The following is a 14,482-nucleotide window of genomic DNA, read 5'->3' on the forward strand; positions in this document are numbered from 1 at the left end:
AAATAAAGATTTAAAATAGAACGAAAGGACTCAGTAACAGTCAAAACAACCTGGATGGGTACAGTCCCTGAGCATGAGATTTAGCACGAAGCTGCAGTGATCAGATGCTTGTTATTAGCACAAGGTTAGAGCAATGCATCGATGGGATGGTGGGGCTCCAGAAGCAGACTCAGAGTAATAAAGGGAAGGAGGGTCCGACAACAGCATCAGAATGGCTCACAGGAAGAACATCAATTACTTCTGACACTTGGCTCTACGGCATCACATGCTGACACAAGGAAGAATCTCATGCCAAACACAAACGTTAATTTGAAATGGATTATCAATGCAAGAGCTAGAACCTTAAAGCTGCTAGAAGAAAAGATAAAAGAACATCTTTGGACATCCCAGGAAAAGCAAGTATTTTTTTGAGAGACTACAGAGCGTTAACAATAAAAGAAAACCAAAGAAAGGAAATGAAATCTCTTTATCAAAAGTCATTGTTTCAAAGTAAACAGAGAAGATATCCATAGTAAGATCTGAACACAAAATACACAAAAATGGCCCAAAAAATATTTTGAGTTCGAACAGGCTCAACCCTGAGCAGAGAAATACAAATGAACACCACCAGGGGGAGCCAAGGCATAGCATCACAATAGGGCCTTGTGCCTGACTGACAACACTGGATATCTATCTATAAGTGTGTAATAATAGGCCCAGGGCTCACAAATGTTGCTGGTCTGGAAAAAACATGAGATCTACTTTCAAAATAAGTTTAGCAGCATTACACATACAGCTACCCAACAACCCCATTCACCCTGAAGTGATGGGAGGGCATGTAAATAAATAATTTTTTTTAAAGGAAAAAAAATAAATAAATGAAAACAAAACACTACGTTTGTAATTTGCTTTAAGACACCCAGCTCATGGAGTTGTGGAGATGTGGAGATGAGGGCTATTCTCTTCTATGTACAAATTGGGAAATTTTCGTAATGAAAATGTGTAGCCGGGGGTAGTGGCACACATCTTTAATCCCAGGATTAAATCTCAGGAGTCAGAGACAGGTGGAGATCTGTGAGTTAGAGGCCAGCCTGGTCTATAGAGACAGCTCCAAGACACCCAGGTCCTTACACAGAGAAACCCTATGGGGTGCAGGGGGTGAAGATCTGGAGGAGGGAAGAAGAAAATGTGTTTTCGTGAATAAAATAATCTAGGGAAACAACATCTGAAAAATAGTTTTATCTCAGTTGAGAGTTGCCAAGTTTTATAAAGTAAAACTTTAATGCAGTAAAATTTTAGAATGCAGATTCTAAAATTAAAGAGAGCTACAATGTTAACATTCTGGGTGTAGATTTCAGTATAGAGATTAGTATTTCCCAAGTCAATAAATGTGGTTGCTGTTAAGGGTCCAGAACTCTCAGGATGTGACTCAGCAAAACAGCCAGCCTGGCCTGACCCTAAACAAGCAATCAATTCAAACGAACTGGAAATGCCTGACCATACACGCCCTTTACGCTCAACTGTACATTTTAACATTTATACATTTTCTTAAATATTGCTCCAATTTTATCATTTCAAGTAAGAAAATAATTAAAACGCCCAAGTCACTGAGGCTCAGATGTGGAACCAGACTGGTTAGGATATTTAGGACAAAGGTCATTTCATTCCCCAAGTGACTATACTCGGGGACAGGTAGGAGGGAGTGAAGAATAGATGTGGGAGCCAGCACTACAAGCAGGCGTTGCAACAAATGGCGGGAGAAAATCACCAGTAAAATAAGGAGAGCTGAGAAGGCCAAAAGCCAACCAAAAGGAGATGAGTTAAAGGCTGTGCCCTGAAACAAACTTCTCACAATACACAGACGCCGCCATCTACTCACACGCCTGGTGACAATGGGGTCAAGGTCTCTGAGGTCCCGGTGGCTGAGAGTCATGAGATCGGCATTGAGAGTTCTGATGCGCTGCAGACGAAGGCGTATGTACCGTGCTGAGGTGAACTCCAGCAACTGCGGTGAGGGGTCATCAGCACTCGGTCGGCCATTGATGAGCGACGTGTGAATCTGGACACAGCCAAACGTACACGTCAATTTTATGCATGTGTAACATGTACACACACACACACACACACACACACACACACACACACACACACGTACATATACAATAAAGCCCTGGGACAGAATCTTCACAAAGGTAAATCTGAAAACTAGGCTCTGTTAGAAAAACCTCATCCGACACGTTAGGTACTCAAACAGTGATCCTCCTTTTGCGTCAGATTGTGGGGTACCCACTCCACTACCTCATAGATTTCCAGAACCCTTTCAGCAGCTCACTTGTCCCTTTAACACCTACCAGTTATGCTATGGCTTCTCAGAAGCATACACCTAATGCCATGAACGCCTGAGAGGGTACGGAAAACATGCCCCAAACTTAAGGATGCCCACTCTCTTAGCCACCTCTGAAACTGGAGAGCTTCCTGCCCAGTTCCTGACATGGAGAACACATAGGAGGCCTTACAATGCTCTCTTATCAAGAAGGAACTGTGCCTGCTTCACTCTGAGTTTATTGAAGCATACACCGAACACCTAATTCATGGGCAGCGCCACCCTCCACACCTCTCAGAGGGCATGGGGAGGAGCAGCTGCACCTTTGCACTCTGATTTTCATCTATCTGTGTTTTAGTAAACACAGCCTCACTATTTATCCCAACTTCATGATCCTCCTGCTTCAGCCTCTGGAGTGCTAGACTTGCCAGGCCTGGCTTCTCTTTAGTATAACGTGTTCTCGTCCTGGTTTCAGGGAAGATTCTATGGGGGAAAGGGGACAGCAGAGTGAAGACTAGGGGAACCCTATGCTGGGAAGAAACCACCACGATAAGACAGACACCAGGTGAGGCTGCTTTAGACAGGCAGGCAGCCACCCTGGGACCAAGGGTGATTGATTCTGAATGTTCAGCGTAGCCTCCCATGATGCATAGCATGGTGACATTTGAGGAAGGGGTCTCTGGCGACAAAAAGCCGTTTCTGCTGTGCACACTGTACCTCTCCGTGCTCGAGCGGCACCAGTTTAGAATAATATGAGGTGCAGATGACTTCGTTGTCCGCTCTGTAGGTGGGAGGCCCCCGTCTCGGAGTGATCTTGTAGCGTGTCAGACACTCGGTGTCGCTGACTGCATAGTACTGCCAGGGTTTGAACTCAGTGCCGTCCACAGAGCGCTCCAATATCCAGTTTCCAGGTCGAGGGGCATTGGCGGCTTTGATGATGATATACGCAACTTGAAAGACCTGAAACAAAGAAAATCTCAATCCAGAATTAATAAATCAAACACAAGATGGCAAATACTACAAGAACTCACTCCTGTGTAAAAGAGCCCAACTCAGAGACACACAGAGTGTAGAATTCTGGTTACCAGGGGCTGGAGGGAGGACAAGAAATGGAGGTTGGGTACAAATTTTCAGTCCTGAAGGATGAACGAGTCATGCTGGTCCAGTGTACAACAGTGTTGCTATGGTAACACTCCTGTACTCTTTTCGGATGTAGTCAACAGAGAAACCTTCTGTGCTCTGACCACGCTCACAAAGATGCTAACTCTGCATTTACAGATACGGGGTGATTGTTTCACAGTGTGCGTGTACAGCAAGCCGTTTGTTGTCCATGCTTCTGAGCACAACTGTTCACACCTGACTGCCAGGGACACGTGCTGCTGGCGATAGCTTCCAAAGTGAACAACAGAAGACAGACTCAGCTCCCATCTCTAACGGTGTTAGTGTTAATACGGGATTGCTCTGCTGTTTCCAGGGTCTTCCTGTTTGGGACTGACAACTGTGTTACTTTACCTTAATGGGAATGTTAAATACAGTTTATACAGTGCGCTGGAGATAACACTGAGAGGGCGAGAGTTCATCACAGTCTACCGGCAAGGCTAAAATTCAAAATGTGGGCAATACTGAAAGCTGGCAAAGATAAGGAGCAGCAAGAACACACGAGAAGCCACGGTTTCATACAAAATTGTAAGCACTCTCTGTATGAACCAATAACCACACTTGCCAGTAATTACCTAGATGAAAACTGGCACAGAGATGATTACAGTAAGTTCATTCATCACTGTCCAAACTTGGAAGCAATAAAAAGTGCTTCCATAAATAAATGATATGCAAACATGCCAGTCAGTGAGAAGAATATGTGTGTGTGTGTGTGTGTACGTGTGTGCATGTGTGCGTGTGTGTATATGTGTGCGTATGTATATGTGTGTGTGTGTGTGTGTGTGTGTGTACCTATCTGCATAAAGACAGGAAGGGGAGTCACATGCGCACCACTGACTGAAAGAGGCCACTCTGAAGAGGCAGTGTGCCACAAGATTCCAATTCTGAGACATTCTGGAAAAGGTAAAGCTATAGAGGCATCAGAAATGCCAGGTTATCAGGGGCTTGGGAGAGGGGTAAGCAGAAGGGAGCATGGGAGATGAAATGATTCTATACTGTCCTTAATTGTGGACACATGCCATTATACAGTGGTCAAATATGTAGAACACACACAAGTCAGAAGAGTAAACCAGAGGCTTGGTTAATAAAACACCCGTGGGTGAACATGGGACCGTCCGCTATACAAATGTCCCACGCCAATTCAAGACCTTAACAACAGGAAGAGCTCAGGTGAAAGACTGAAGAATAGTGAAGCGTACACTCTCCATTCACTTCATGAACATAAAACTACGTAAATTATTAATGGAAAAAAAAACAAAACAATGAAGTCAACGAGGGAGGATGTAAGCAGGAGGAAGGCAGCTGCAGCGTGAAGGAATCAGCTAAACGCAGCTTGGGCTTGACAAGGATTCTTGAACTCTAGGTCCAGCACTAAGGCAGTATCATCTCCCCCAGCCCAACACCACCCAGGGCATTCCCAGCCGCAGCAAACTCCCTGGCTCTGAGACACTGTTTTGCTTTCCCACAACCCTTGCTTTCCTGCTGATTCAAAATCTGACACAAACCCTCTGCTAGAGTTATGAGAAGATGCTAAAGTCCACTGTCACAGGACTCTCAAACATCACTTCTAGAATCCATAAGCTTTTTTTGTATCTTTGTGGGAGGGGGGAGCATGGGGGTAGATTTGTGTACACCTGTGGAGGACAGAAGTTGTTTCCACCAGGCACTCTGTCACATCATTGAAAAGTAACTGATAAACCAGTGTCTGTGGATTGGGGTTTTGTTTAGGGGTTATGGCGGTGCTCTCAGGATAATGGGGGATTATTGCCTACATAAGGCATACATGTAAGTGTTTACATAATAAGCTTTGCGTGTCTGCAGCTGTCCACATATATGTTTGTGTATGCATGTATACACACAGGTCACAAAGTTACCATCTCTGAAGTTCTTGGTTTCTGTTTGCTTTAGCTTCTTCTCACTGATTTCAGGACACACGTGCTCCTAAGAATCGACCCATCACATACCAACTGTGCAGCTGCTGTTTTCTTAGGAATCTGGGGAACAGCAATCCTGTCTCCTTATTACAAACAACCGTTCAGCTACAGGAAATGCTCCCTGGCAGAGGTTAGCCTGTGAATGCCACGGGTGCCTGACACTGGCTCTCCGTGTTTGTGTGGTGTGTCCTTCTGTAAGGCCATCACTGCCTCTCAAGAACTCAGAAGCAAAATGGTTTGATACATGAAGACAGAGAAGGCCCTTCTCCTGTTGGCTCGTCATTGTGTGGCTGTCTTTCAATTATTTTTCACCACCAGAACAGAACCAGTAAGTGCGCAGGGCCAATGAGCATATGCAAAACCAGACTGTGCAAATAGAGGTACCGGGCAATATGGTGATCATGCAGCTCACTGGACGGTGACAGAGACATCAGAACGAAAGGTGTTTATACTCACTCCTCCAGCTTCACACTTGGAAAGGAGAAGCAGCAGGCTTACCCCAAGCCTGTCAGGAGCGCCTGCCTACCATCTCATATAATCCCAAAAGATCCCAGAACTGGTTCTGTGCCTGGCTTCCATATTTGGAAACCATCCTTGCAGGTTTCCACACGAATCCAGGCATTCTCCTTCCAGGTCCTCAGCTAGGACTCATGCCACCTTCAGGGAGTGAGCACTGACCACTAAGAAGCACCCTGAGAGTTGAGCTCGCTTTTAGCAGCAGCAGCAGCAGCAGCAGCAGCAGCAGCAGCAAGCAGCCCGTATATCTCCCTCCAAACCAGCTCCATGTCTCAAGACTGGGAACAGCCACTGCTCAGGGACATCTGCACTTTCTATCATGACCGCTTAGGATAAGCAGGGAGAAAAGGATGGGGGGGGGAGCATGCAAAAGCAACTAATAAATATTAATTTGAGAAGCAAAGTGAATTACAGGGACCATGCTATGAGTTGTTAGGATGAACTCTCAGAAGCTCTCAATTGCATTGCGAGGACGATAAGAACTAATGTTTACTCACTTCGACGAGCAAACTAATGCAGGGGAAAAGATTTGTAACTTTCTTGGACTCTCACCAGTACCAAGTTCTACACATCAAGAAGTGAGTCAAGCAGTCTGCTCATAGCTCTCTGCCTTGACAGCCTACAGATGTAAAGAAAAGGGTGAAAGGAATTCGAGGTGGCTGTCGAGTACCAACCCAGTTTTTCCAGTTCTTCCCATCAACTAGAAGCAGTTACGGCAATACTAAGTTCTCATGTCATACCTTACCAAACCCTTGCCAGCCTTTATACAGACCACTGAGCCGCGTGTGGAACCCAAAGCCAAAGGGGAGGGCAACAGTGGCAGGGAAGACTAGGCCTGCATGCAGGGACAGCTAAGCCACAGGCTGATAAAAGCCTTTTATCAGGAAGCAGGTCATTGTTCTCACAGTCTCTCAATAGTCCTCAAGGTCCCCAAATCAGAGACCAGGAAGCAAACTGAAAGAGGAATGCGGGCTGTGGTTCTGATAAAAAGGAAGAGGATGCTATGAAGTGTCTAAATACAACTTTCTTTTATTGGCCATTGTTGCCTCAATAGTTCTCAGGCTCTCCAAAATGGGAACCAGAAAAAGAAAAAGAAAAACAAAACAAAACTGGACTGAGCTCTAAGTCTGATAAGGAGGAAAGGGATGCCATAAAGACTCTAAATATAGACTGTGTCCCCTGAAGTCCTGCTGGGGCTGACTCTACACTCCCCAGATTTCCTGTGTTAAAGTCCTAACTCCTCACCCCTTACCTCTGACTGGGACTGTGTTGGGAGATAAGGCCTTTGAAATAAAAGATGACTGACTCAACGAGCCTAATATCCTTACAAGAAGACCTGAAAGACTCAGGTGAAAGTTCAGCAAAGGCTTTGCGTGCAAGCACAGGATCCAAATCCAATCCCCAGAATTCACATTAAAAACAAAACGAAATAGAAACAAATCATGAGACAGTGGGTAGGAACTGCAATCACAGTCCCCCTCCGAGGAGGCAGGGTAGACACAGGCTGATCTCTAGGTGCCAAAGCTCAGCCGGTGTGCTGAATTCCAGATTGGTGAGATTGGCTAGGAACACAGGTCAGTCCTCAAAATGATGAGGACTGAGTCTGATCCTTAGGTCCCATATTTTAACAGCTGGGTACCAAGGTGTGTCCTTGTAATTCAGGCACTGGAGAGGTCAGAGCTGAATGAAAACCTGGGGTTAGCTGGCCAGCCAACTTAGCCTAATCTATGAGCCCTGGAAAATGAAAGACACACAAAAAAAAACGAAGATGGGTGGTTCCTAAGGGAAAGACACCCAACGTCATCCTTTGGCCCCCACTGTAAACACATGTACACATATGTGTTTACTCAAATGCACATAATAAATTGAAAAATTTAAAGACGATTGCGCTGAAAGAATAACAACTAAGGTCGTCTCCTGGGCTCCACATGTAATGGGCATGCAAATGTGCATGTACCCGTCCATACACATGTACCTGTACACACATCATAGGTATACATGACAAATGAAGAACTTAGGACAGGCACACATGTGGGAGAATCACGTGAAGACAGCCACCTGCAAACCAAAGACACCTTGACCTTACACCTCAGAACACGGACAGAGAAATTTCTGCCCTTTAAGCTGCCCTGTCTATGGTATCTGTTCCAGCAGCCTCAACAGACTAGGAAGGTCCTAATTCACTAATTCTGGTTGAGTAGAAGATCTTACACATGATGGAGAAGTGACAGAGTCTGCCAAGAAACAGAATCTTAAACCCCTGTCCAAATAAAGCCCACAAAACTTCTGTTGCCCGCTTCTGCCTTTGTTTTGGTTTTAACATGCTTGAGACTAAACTGTCTCCTCTCGATGTAAGGCTGGCTGAACACAAACTGTTGATGGAAGCATTTTCATCAGACTCTGAGTCATCGCTGTCCTGCCAAAGCTGCAGCTGATGCAGCCGTTTTCAAAGCTGCTTCATGACAGATTTCCACTCGGTGGCCTTCGTTAATGATCACTGAAATGCGCATACACAATGCCACATAAATATTTCAGGCACACATCAAACACTGGCTTTCTACAGAATCCAGACAGGAATTCTGGTGTGAGCCTCAATCTTAACCTAAACAGAATAAATGCATCTGAATCGCAGACATCTGCAAGCACCGATAACCTCATTTTCCAAGGTCAGAGGTCCATTCCCTATCTTCTTCTTCGTACCATTGTGTTCTCACAGATACCACAGGGGCTGGTGACAGGTGTAAGTCTCTCTGGGAGTTCCTCATGGAAGGACCCACCTGCCCTTCTGGTGGTGGTTGAATAGGGAACACTTTATTTCTGACATCCTGAAGGGAAACAAACTTGTCACAGTCGAAAGGCATCTTCGTGAATAGTTTTACGGGTATTTCATAAATTGTTATCACTTGAGGAAGCCTAACGAAACAACAAGTTTGCACTCTGTAGGCTTTGTTGTATATGAAACCATCAGATAATGAAATTTAGAAGCACCACTTGGATTCACATCTCCTTACTTAAGAATGAAGAGGCAGCTGTTTGATAGAAGGTCCAGCCATCACTCAAGCTCCTGGCAAAGCAGTAAGAAGGCATGTGCCAAGCTCAGGAACTCCAGCTCTTGCTAGAGAGGCATTGCCTGCAAGGCTGATTCTAGGAAAATCCCTCAGGAGCAATTACTGTAAAGGGGGTTGGCTGTTTAACTATAAGCCTTTCCCTGAAGTCTAGCCTACACAGTTGAGGACAAAAGGAGACAGCCTCAGAAACGAGGAGAGAATTCTGAGTTTGTTTTTCTTTCACTTTTGGCATGATATTAACGTGAAATAAACAGGTCAAAGTCCAGTGAGTTCTCCCCCCCCCTTTCCTCCCCCTTCCTTTTCTGCCTGCCTTTTCATCTTTTGTGGAAGGGGACGTGGGGAAGACTGGCCTCCTCAGACCATGCAGGTTTTTTGGTTGTTTTCTTTTTGTTTGTTTGTTTGTTTGTTTGTTTGTTTTCTTAACCTACAACTCTTAAGAACAACCCTGACCATCCAGGAGCATTCACTTTTGAAGCATGCTGCGATACGTAAACACCCAAGACTGTAGCTAGCAAGAGGGCTCAGGGATAGGAGCCCATCGAAAAAGCGAAGAGTCAGCTTATTTAATCAGTAATCTGAAGACTGGAAAGGAATTTTAAAGCTGTCTGTCAGGGGTAGACCTGTTTTCCTTCAGCTGCAAAGGCAATTTCCAAGAGCCTAGCAGGAAGCTGCCCCATGCTACTGCTGCCACCCTCACAGCACAGGGTGACTAGCAAGAGTTTATTATTCCAAAACAGAAAGTGTTGGACTGCTTTACCTGAGAAGCTACAATTGGAAAGTAGGGTGCTCTCCATGCCTAGTCTATGTGTTCTGGAACCTTCTTGTCATCAAAGATTCATTGTGGGGTTCTTCCCTTTCTTCTTTTCCTTGAAAGCTGAGATAGCCTAGCAAGCATCAGGGTGAGACAAAGCTGGTTGTGACCAGCAGGGGCAGGCCAGTCCCAGACCGTCCACACAGAGGCCTTGCTTTCATCCCCAGCTGGATCTGCCCAGGTTCCACCTATCTGTCCTCACCTTTGAGATTATATCAGGCTTTTCCTCAGTGATGAGGCTCCCGATGTGTTTTTGTCAAAAACAGAGGTGGCAATTTATAGTGTCCCATTCAATGTTTCAGAGAAAAATAAATAAATAAAAAGCAAAGTTAAAGGCTGTGGCTTTTTGGGATATGATATTTTCTCCTACCTCCCTGTTGAGGAGACATGGGTTCCCCCAAAGCTTTGACCTGTGACCAGGACCCAGTGTTCTGAGACTAGCCTGTACCTTTAAATAAAGGTGCTCAGGAGCTCCAGGACAGGGAGCCTGCTCTTCCCCAGAGGAGAACCAAGGCTGCTTTTCTGTGAGAAAGGAGGGGGAGACCTTAGCAGTGATGACACTGAGATGAGGAGACACCAGAACAGCTTTGCCTTCAAGCCTCTGACAAACACTGATTAAGCATGTGCTGTGTTGAGAGGAACCACAAACGCATCAGTGGCCTTGAGGGTCTCTCGGATGTGACTGCCTGAGTCACAAGGATAAGGAGAGGGGCTGGAAGGCTATCTGCATGTAGCAAGGGAGCTCAGTCTACTTCGGAGAGGTGTGGTGGTCAGAGAAGTCCCATCCAAATGTGAGTGTGAGAAGAGAAACGGTGTCTAGAGAGCAAGGTTCAAGAGGCCAAGGACAGAGAGAGAGGGCAACAGGTCATGGGAATACAGCATGGGATATAAACTGCAAGCAAGCAAGCTAGGTGGCCCAAGTGAGTAGAGCTAGAGGGAGCCTGCAAAGGTGATGTGTGCCTCTTGGAGGCCTTGGTATCCCATGACAGTTTTAGACCACTGGGCATCATAAATCATGGCAGGACAGGGCCAGCAGCGATGAAAGACAATGGAATTGAACTCTGATGTTTGAGACCCAGGAGAGAGGGTGGTAATGACTTTGAAAAGGTCAGAAGAGCAGGGCAGGTAAAGAGGTCCCAACGAGTTTCCTGAAAAGTTAAAATGTGAGTGAGAAAGAACCAGAAGTCAACAGAGGGCTTTCCAGCCCTGGACACCCCTCTTCCCTATGAGAGAAGGAGGCTCCCTCACGCTCTGCCCTCCGGTCTCTGTGCAGAGAATCCAGGCTGAAAACAGCACAGCATCCCCTGGTCTGCACTCTGATTATTAGGTGCTGGCCCAGCAGACACAGCTACAAAAGGGTTAGGGCCTCATCTCTCCACACCTCTGCCCAAAAGAAAACACACCACCATGAAAGCAGTGGAAGTAAAGGACCCGCCTCATCAAGCCTCACAAATCCAACTGGGGTCACTGTCTAGAAGACCCGGGAAAATCTCTACTGAACTAACGCCACGAAACGCTGCACAGTGAGTTATACATTTACCACTCTAGAGAACCATAATGGTATGTTTTCTTTCCTTTGGTCACTGACTGAATCATTAACAGTTTTTGCACTGGAGAGATCAGAGAGTCCCTTTCTGTATAGGCAAGATCTCGCTCTGGGTATGAATTCCTCATCTGAATCCCGTGTGAAGATCCTCCCTTTGTTTTGAGACATCTTACTTCGCTGAGCACCTGGAAGTTTGCAGACGCTGAGTACAAATAAAGCTCCTTAAAAAACAAAACCATACAGACATGAAGAGTGTCCAACATATAGGAAATGCTTTTGTTATTTAAAAATAAGTATGGTGGAAATATAAAATAGTGGGGCACTGCAAAAAATAGTACAGTGTTCCTTAAAAAAAAAAATCACAGGACACAATTACCATATGGTTCAACAATTCCAATCATGGTATGTTCCTGCGAGAGAATAGATACATTCAAAAAGTTATTTATTCACCAATGTTTATAGCAGCATTATTCAGAATAGCCAAAAGTTGGAAACAACCCAAATGTCCATCCAGGGATGACTGATTAGGCAAAATTTTGGAAATACATAACAATAGAAAGTTATTTGGCCTTGAAAAGGAATGAAATTTGGACACAGTATGCAACACGGGTGATCCTGGGGGTCTCTGCACTAAGGGAAATAGTGCAGATACAGAATTATAAAAATAGGATTGTCCTACTTATAGCCTGCCTGGAGTCATAGAAAGAACTATTGTGAGGCCTAAAGAGATGGTTGAGAAATGCTTTCAGATGATTTGAATTGCATTCCCAGCGCTCACATCACATGACTGGTAATAACCTATGACTAGCTCCAAGGAAGTCCCATACCTCTGGCCTTCATGGGCACCCTGACCCCTGTGCACATGTCTGCTTCATACTTATAAATGCATAAATAAAAATACAATAATTTTTTTTAAACAAAAAAAAGAAAGAATGGCTGTTGCCACGCCCAAGACCGGGAGAGTAAAGTAGAAAAAGATGAAGAGGCTCTAGGGTTGGGGCTGGGATAGCGGCGTGATGAACCGCACTAAAAACCTCTGAACACCACACTCTGAATGTTTAAAGCAGTAAACTTTATATTCTGAATACTTTCCAGCAAACAGACTTTTAAAACTAAAGAAAACACAGGGAGATGAAAGTGAGCAAAGTGTTCAGAAGCAGCCTTCCATGGGAGACTGAGAAGTGTGCGCTGAAGTGAGCAGGATGGAGTGTCCACAGGCAGGGGCTGTCTAGAGAAGCCGATAAACCAGGGAGCTGGAGGCAAGAGAAGAGTGCAGAGGATGTTTGGAACATTGTTCTTTACATGACACTGTTTCCATCAGGCTTTTACTAAGATCTGGCAAGTGGGGCCACTTTACCAAAAGCAATGCCCACAGCTGCTAGGGCTCTCTGGTGGCCCCACAAATGGTCTGTACAAAGCCCCACGGCTCACCAGAACACTTGCTCCTCCGTGCTGTGTTCTGAAAAATGGATAGCCAGAGTGGGGGCCATCAGAAGGCTCGAACAGAGCTGTGGTGACCCTGAAAGCCTGCGGGCTCAAAGGAGCCCTACTGGGTGGTGCTTCCCTCAGAGGAAGCACAAAGGTGTCTATCTTTGATCCCACAATAATGAAGAGTGGAGAAAACAGAGAAAGTCAGCTATGAGGGCAGACAATTTTGATTACCTCAATACTGTGAGGAAGAAACATTAGGACTGTCAAAAATATACCAGGTCAGTCATTCAATGTTTCACTTTTTAAAGAACAGTTACGAAAAGCCCATATTTGACCCAAGCACTATGATACTGAGGCTCCATGGAAATGCTTTACACCTCTGACCAATTTTCCTAAAAATCTGAAACCTAAGAGTCTATTAACTTACAAGAATAAAAACAATTGAAACTACTATAAGCAGGCTCTGGTAAGAATGAAGCCTACGAAGGCTCCAACCAGCGCAGTCAGCGGCTTAAGCTGGAAACTGATCTCACGGCCTCCCCGGCTTTCCCAGGGCATCTTCGTTTGGACAGCTGTGCCATCCAGCTAATTATTTGCAGCCCTAAAACTTGACCTCAGGGTTTCCCAGGCTTCATTTCCATATCTCAGAAAGGCTGAAGTGCAGGCCAGAGCAAGGCTCCTTTCTTGGAGCACACTCCCGACCATACACCGGAACACCTTCTGAGAAACACGTCATCCTGTGATTCCGTGAACAGCGGGAGCATACGCACGTATCCCCCGCCTGGGGCTGCCTGCTACAGACTCCTCCTTGGGGTTCGGCTGATCGCTCCTCATCTGTCAAGAAGTTACTATACTGACCAGTGTGTGGAATGGTGACACAATATATTTATGAATCTAAACATGACTAGGCATAAAGGAAAGGGGCCTTGGGTGGGTGGTCAGGTCTACGTGGAAGCACTGTGCTTGGACAAACAGCACTACTGCCGCACGATAGTATCTATAGATGTCATAGGGCCCCAGCGCTGAGGAAACGCACCCTGCCACCAGCCTGCCCAGCCACTAGCAAGTCTATCCCTATCATCGTTTCATCAGAGCTAAGGTTAACGGTTGGATCAGCTCAGTCCCTCTGTCCACCAAAGGGCAGTGCAGTCTCACTGACTGGCGTTTTTAAGTTTTCCTTCCATGTAGAGAATTCCAAAACTCAGTTTAAGGCTTTCTACGACATAGCCGTAGGGTAATAGGTCCTGAAGGTTTCTCCACAGCTATCTGCATTATTCCCAGCATACAGCGAATGTCCTTTTGATGCTGGGAGCCACAGCTGAAACAGAGCTAGGAAGGCGTTAAACCAAATGCACAGTGGGGATGTGAGGCAGCGACGTCCCATCACTTCCCTCCACTGCTGTCGTTCTCATCTGATAGTTTCTCAAAGGGCTGACACCGTCCATCCTCTGTTTTCTCTGTTGTTAGAAGGAGACTTGGAAATCCAGGTAGTCCCAGACATCTATACTCCAACGCAGCAACACGCCACTGGCAGGATACAGAGCAGTCTGACAGCCCCGATGGAGATTATAAAAACATAATTCATGCATCAAGAGATGATTAAAAAGACCAAACACTGTGTTCGGCCCAGTGCACCTACCTGTATGTCCAATATAATGACATAAGATAAAACTGAGTTACTGATTAATTAATTCTCTGATATTCAATAAGGAAAGA

At 45.5% G+C, this 14,482-nt stretch overlaps 1 protein-coding gene across 1 annotated transcript in view; it reads right to left on the reverse strand.

The window, feature by feature from the left end:
• The window catches only part of Lama1 (laminin subunit alpha 1), a 117,224-nt gene that overhangs the window by 75,431 nt on the left and 27,311 nt on the right, over window positions 1-14,482 (reverse strand). Inside the window, exons 4-5 of the mRNA XM_021643485.2 lie at window positions 3,020-3,262; window positions 1,859-2,038 (exon numbers count right to left, since the gene is read on the reverse strand). Of these exons, the coding sequence (XP_021499160.1) occupies window positions 1,859-2,038; window positions 3,020-3,262 (423 nt within the window). The remainder of the gene's footprint in view (window positions 1-1,858; window positions 2,039-3,019; window positions 3,263-14,482) is intronic.

Source organism: Meriones unguiculatus, chromosome 15 (genome assembly GCF_030254825.1).
Source record: "Meriones unguiculatus strain TT.TT164.6M chromosome 15, Bangor_MerUng_6.1, whole genome shotgun sequence".
In the NCBI taxonomy this organism is placed as follows: domain Eukaryota; kingdom Metazoa; phylum Chordata; class Mammalia; order Rodentia; family Muridae; genus Meriones; species Meriones unguiculatus.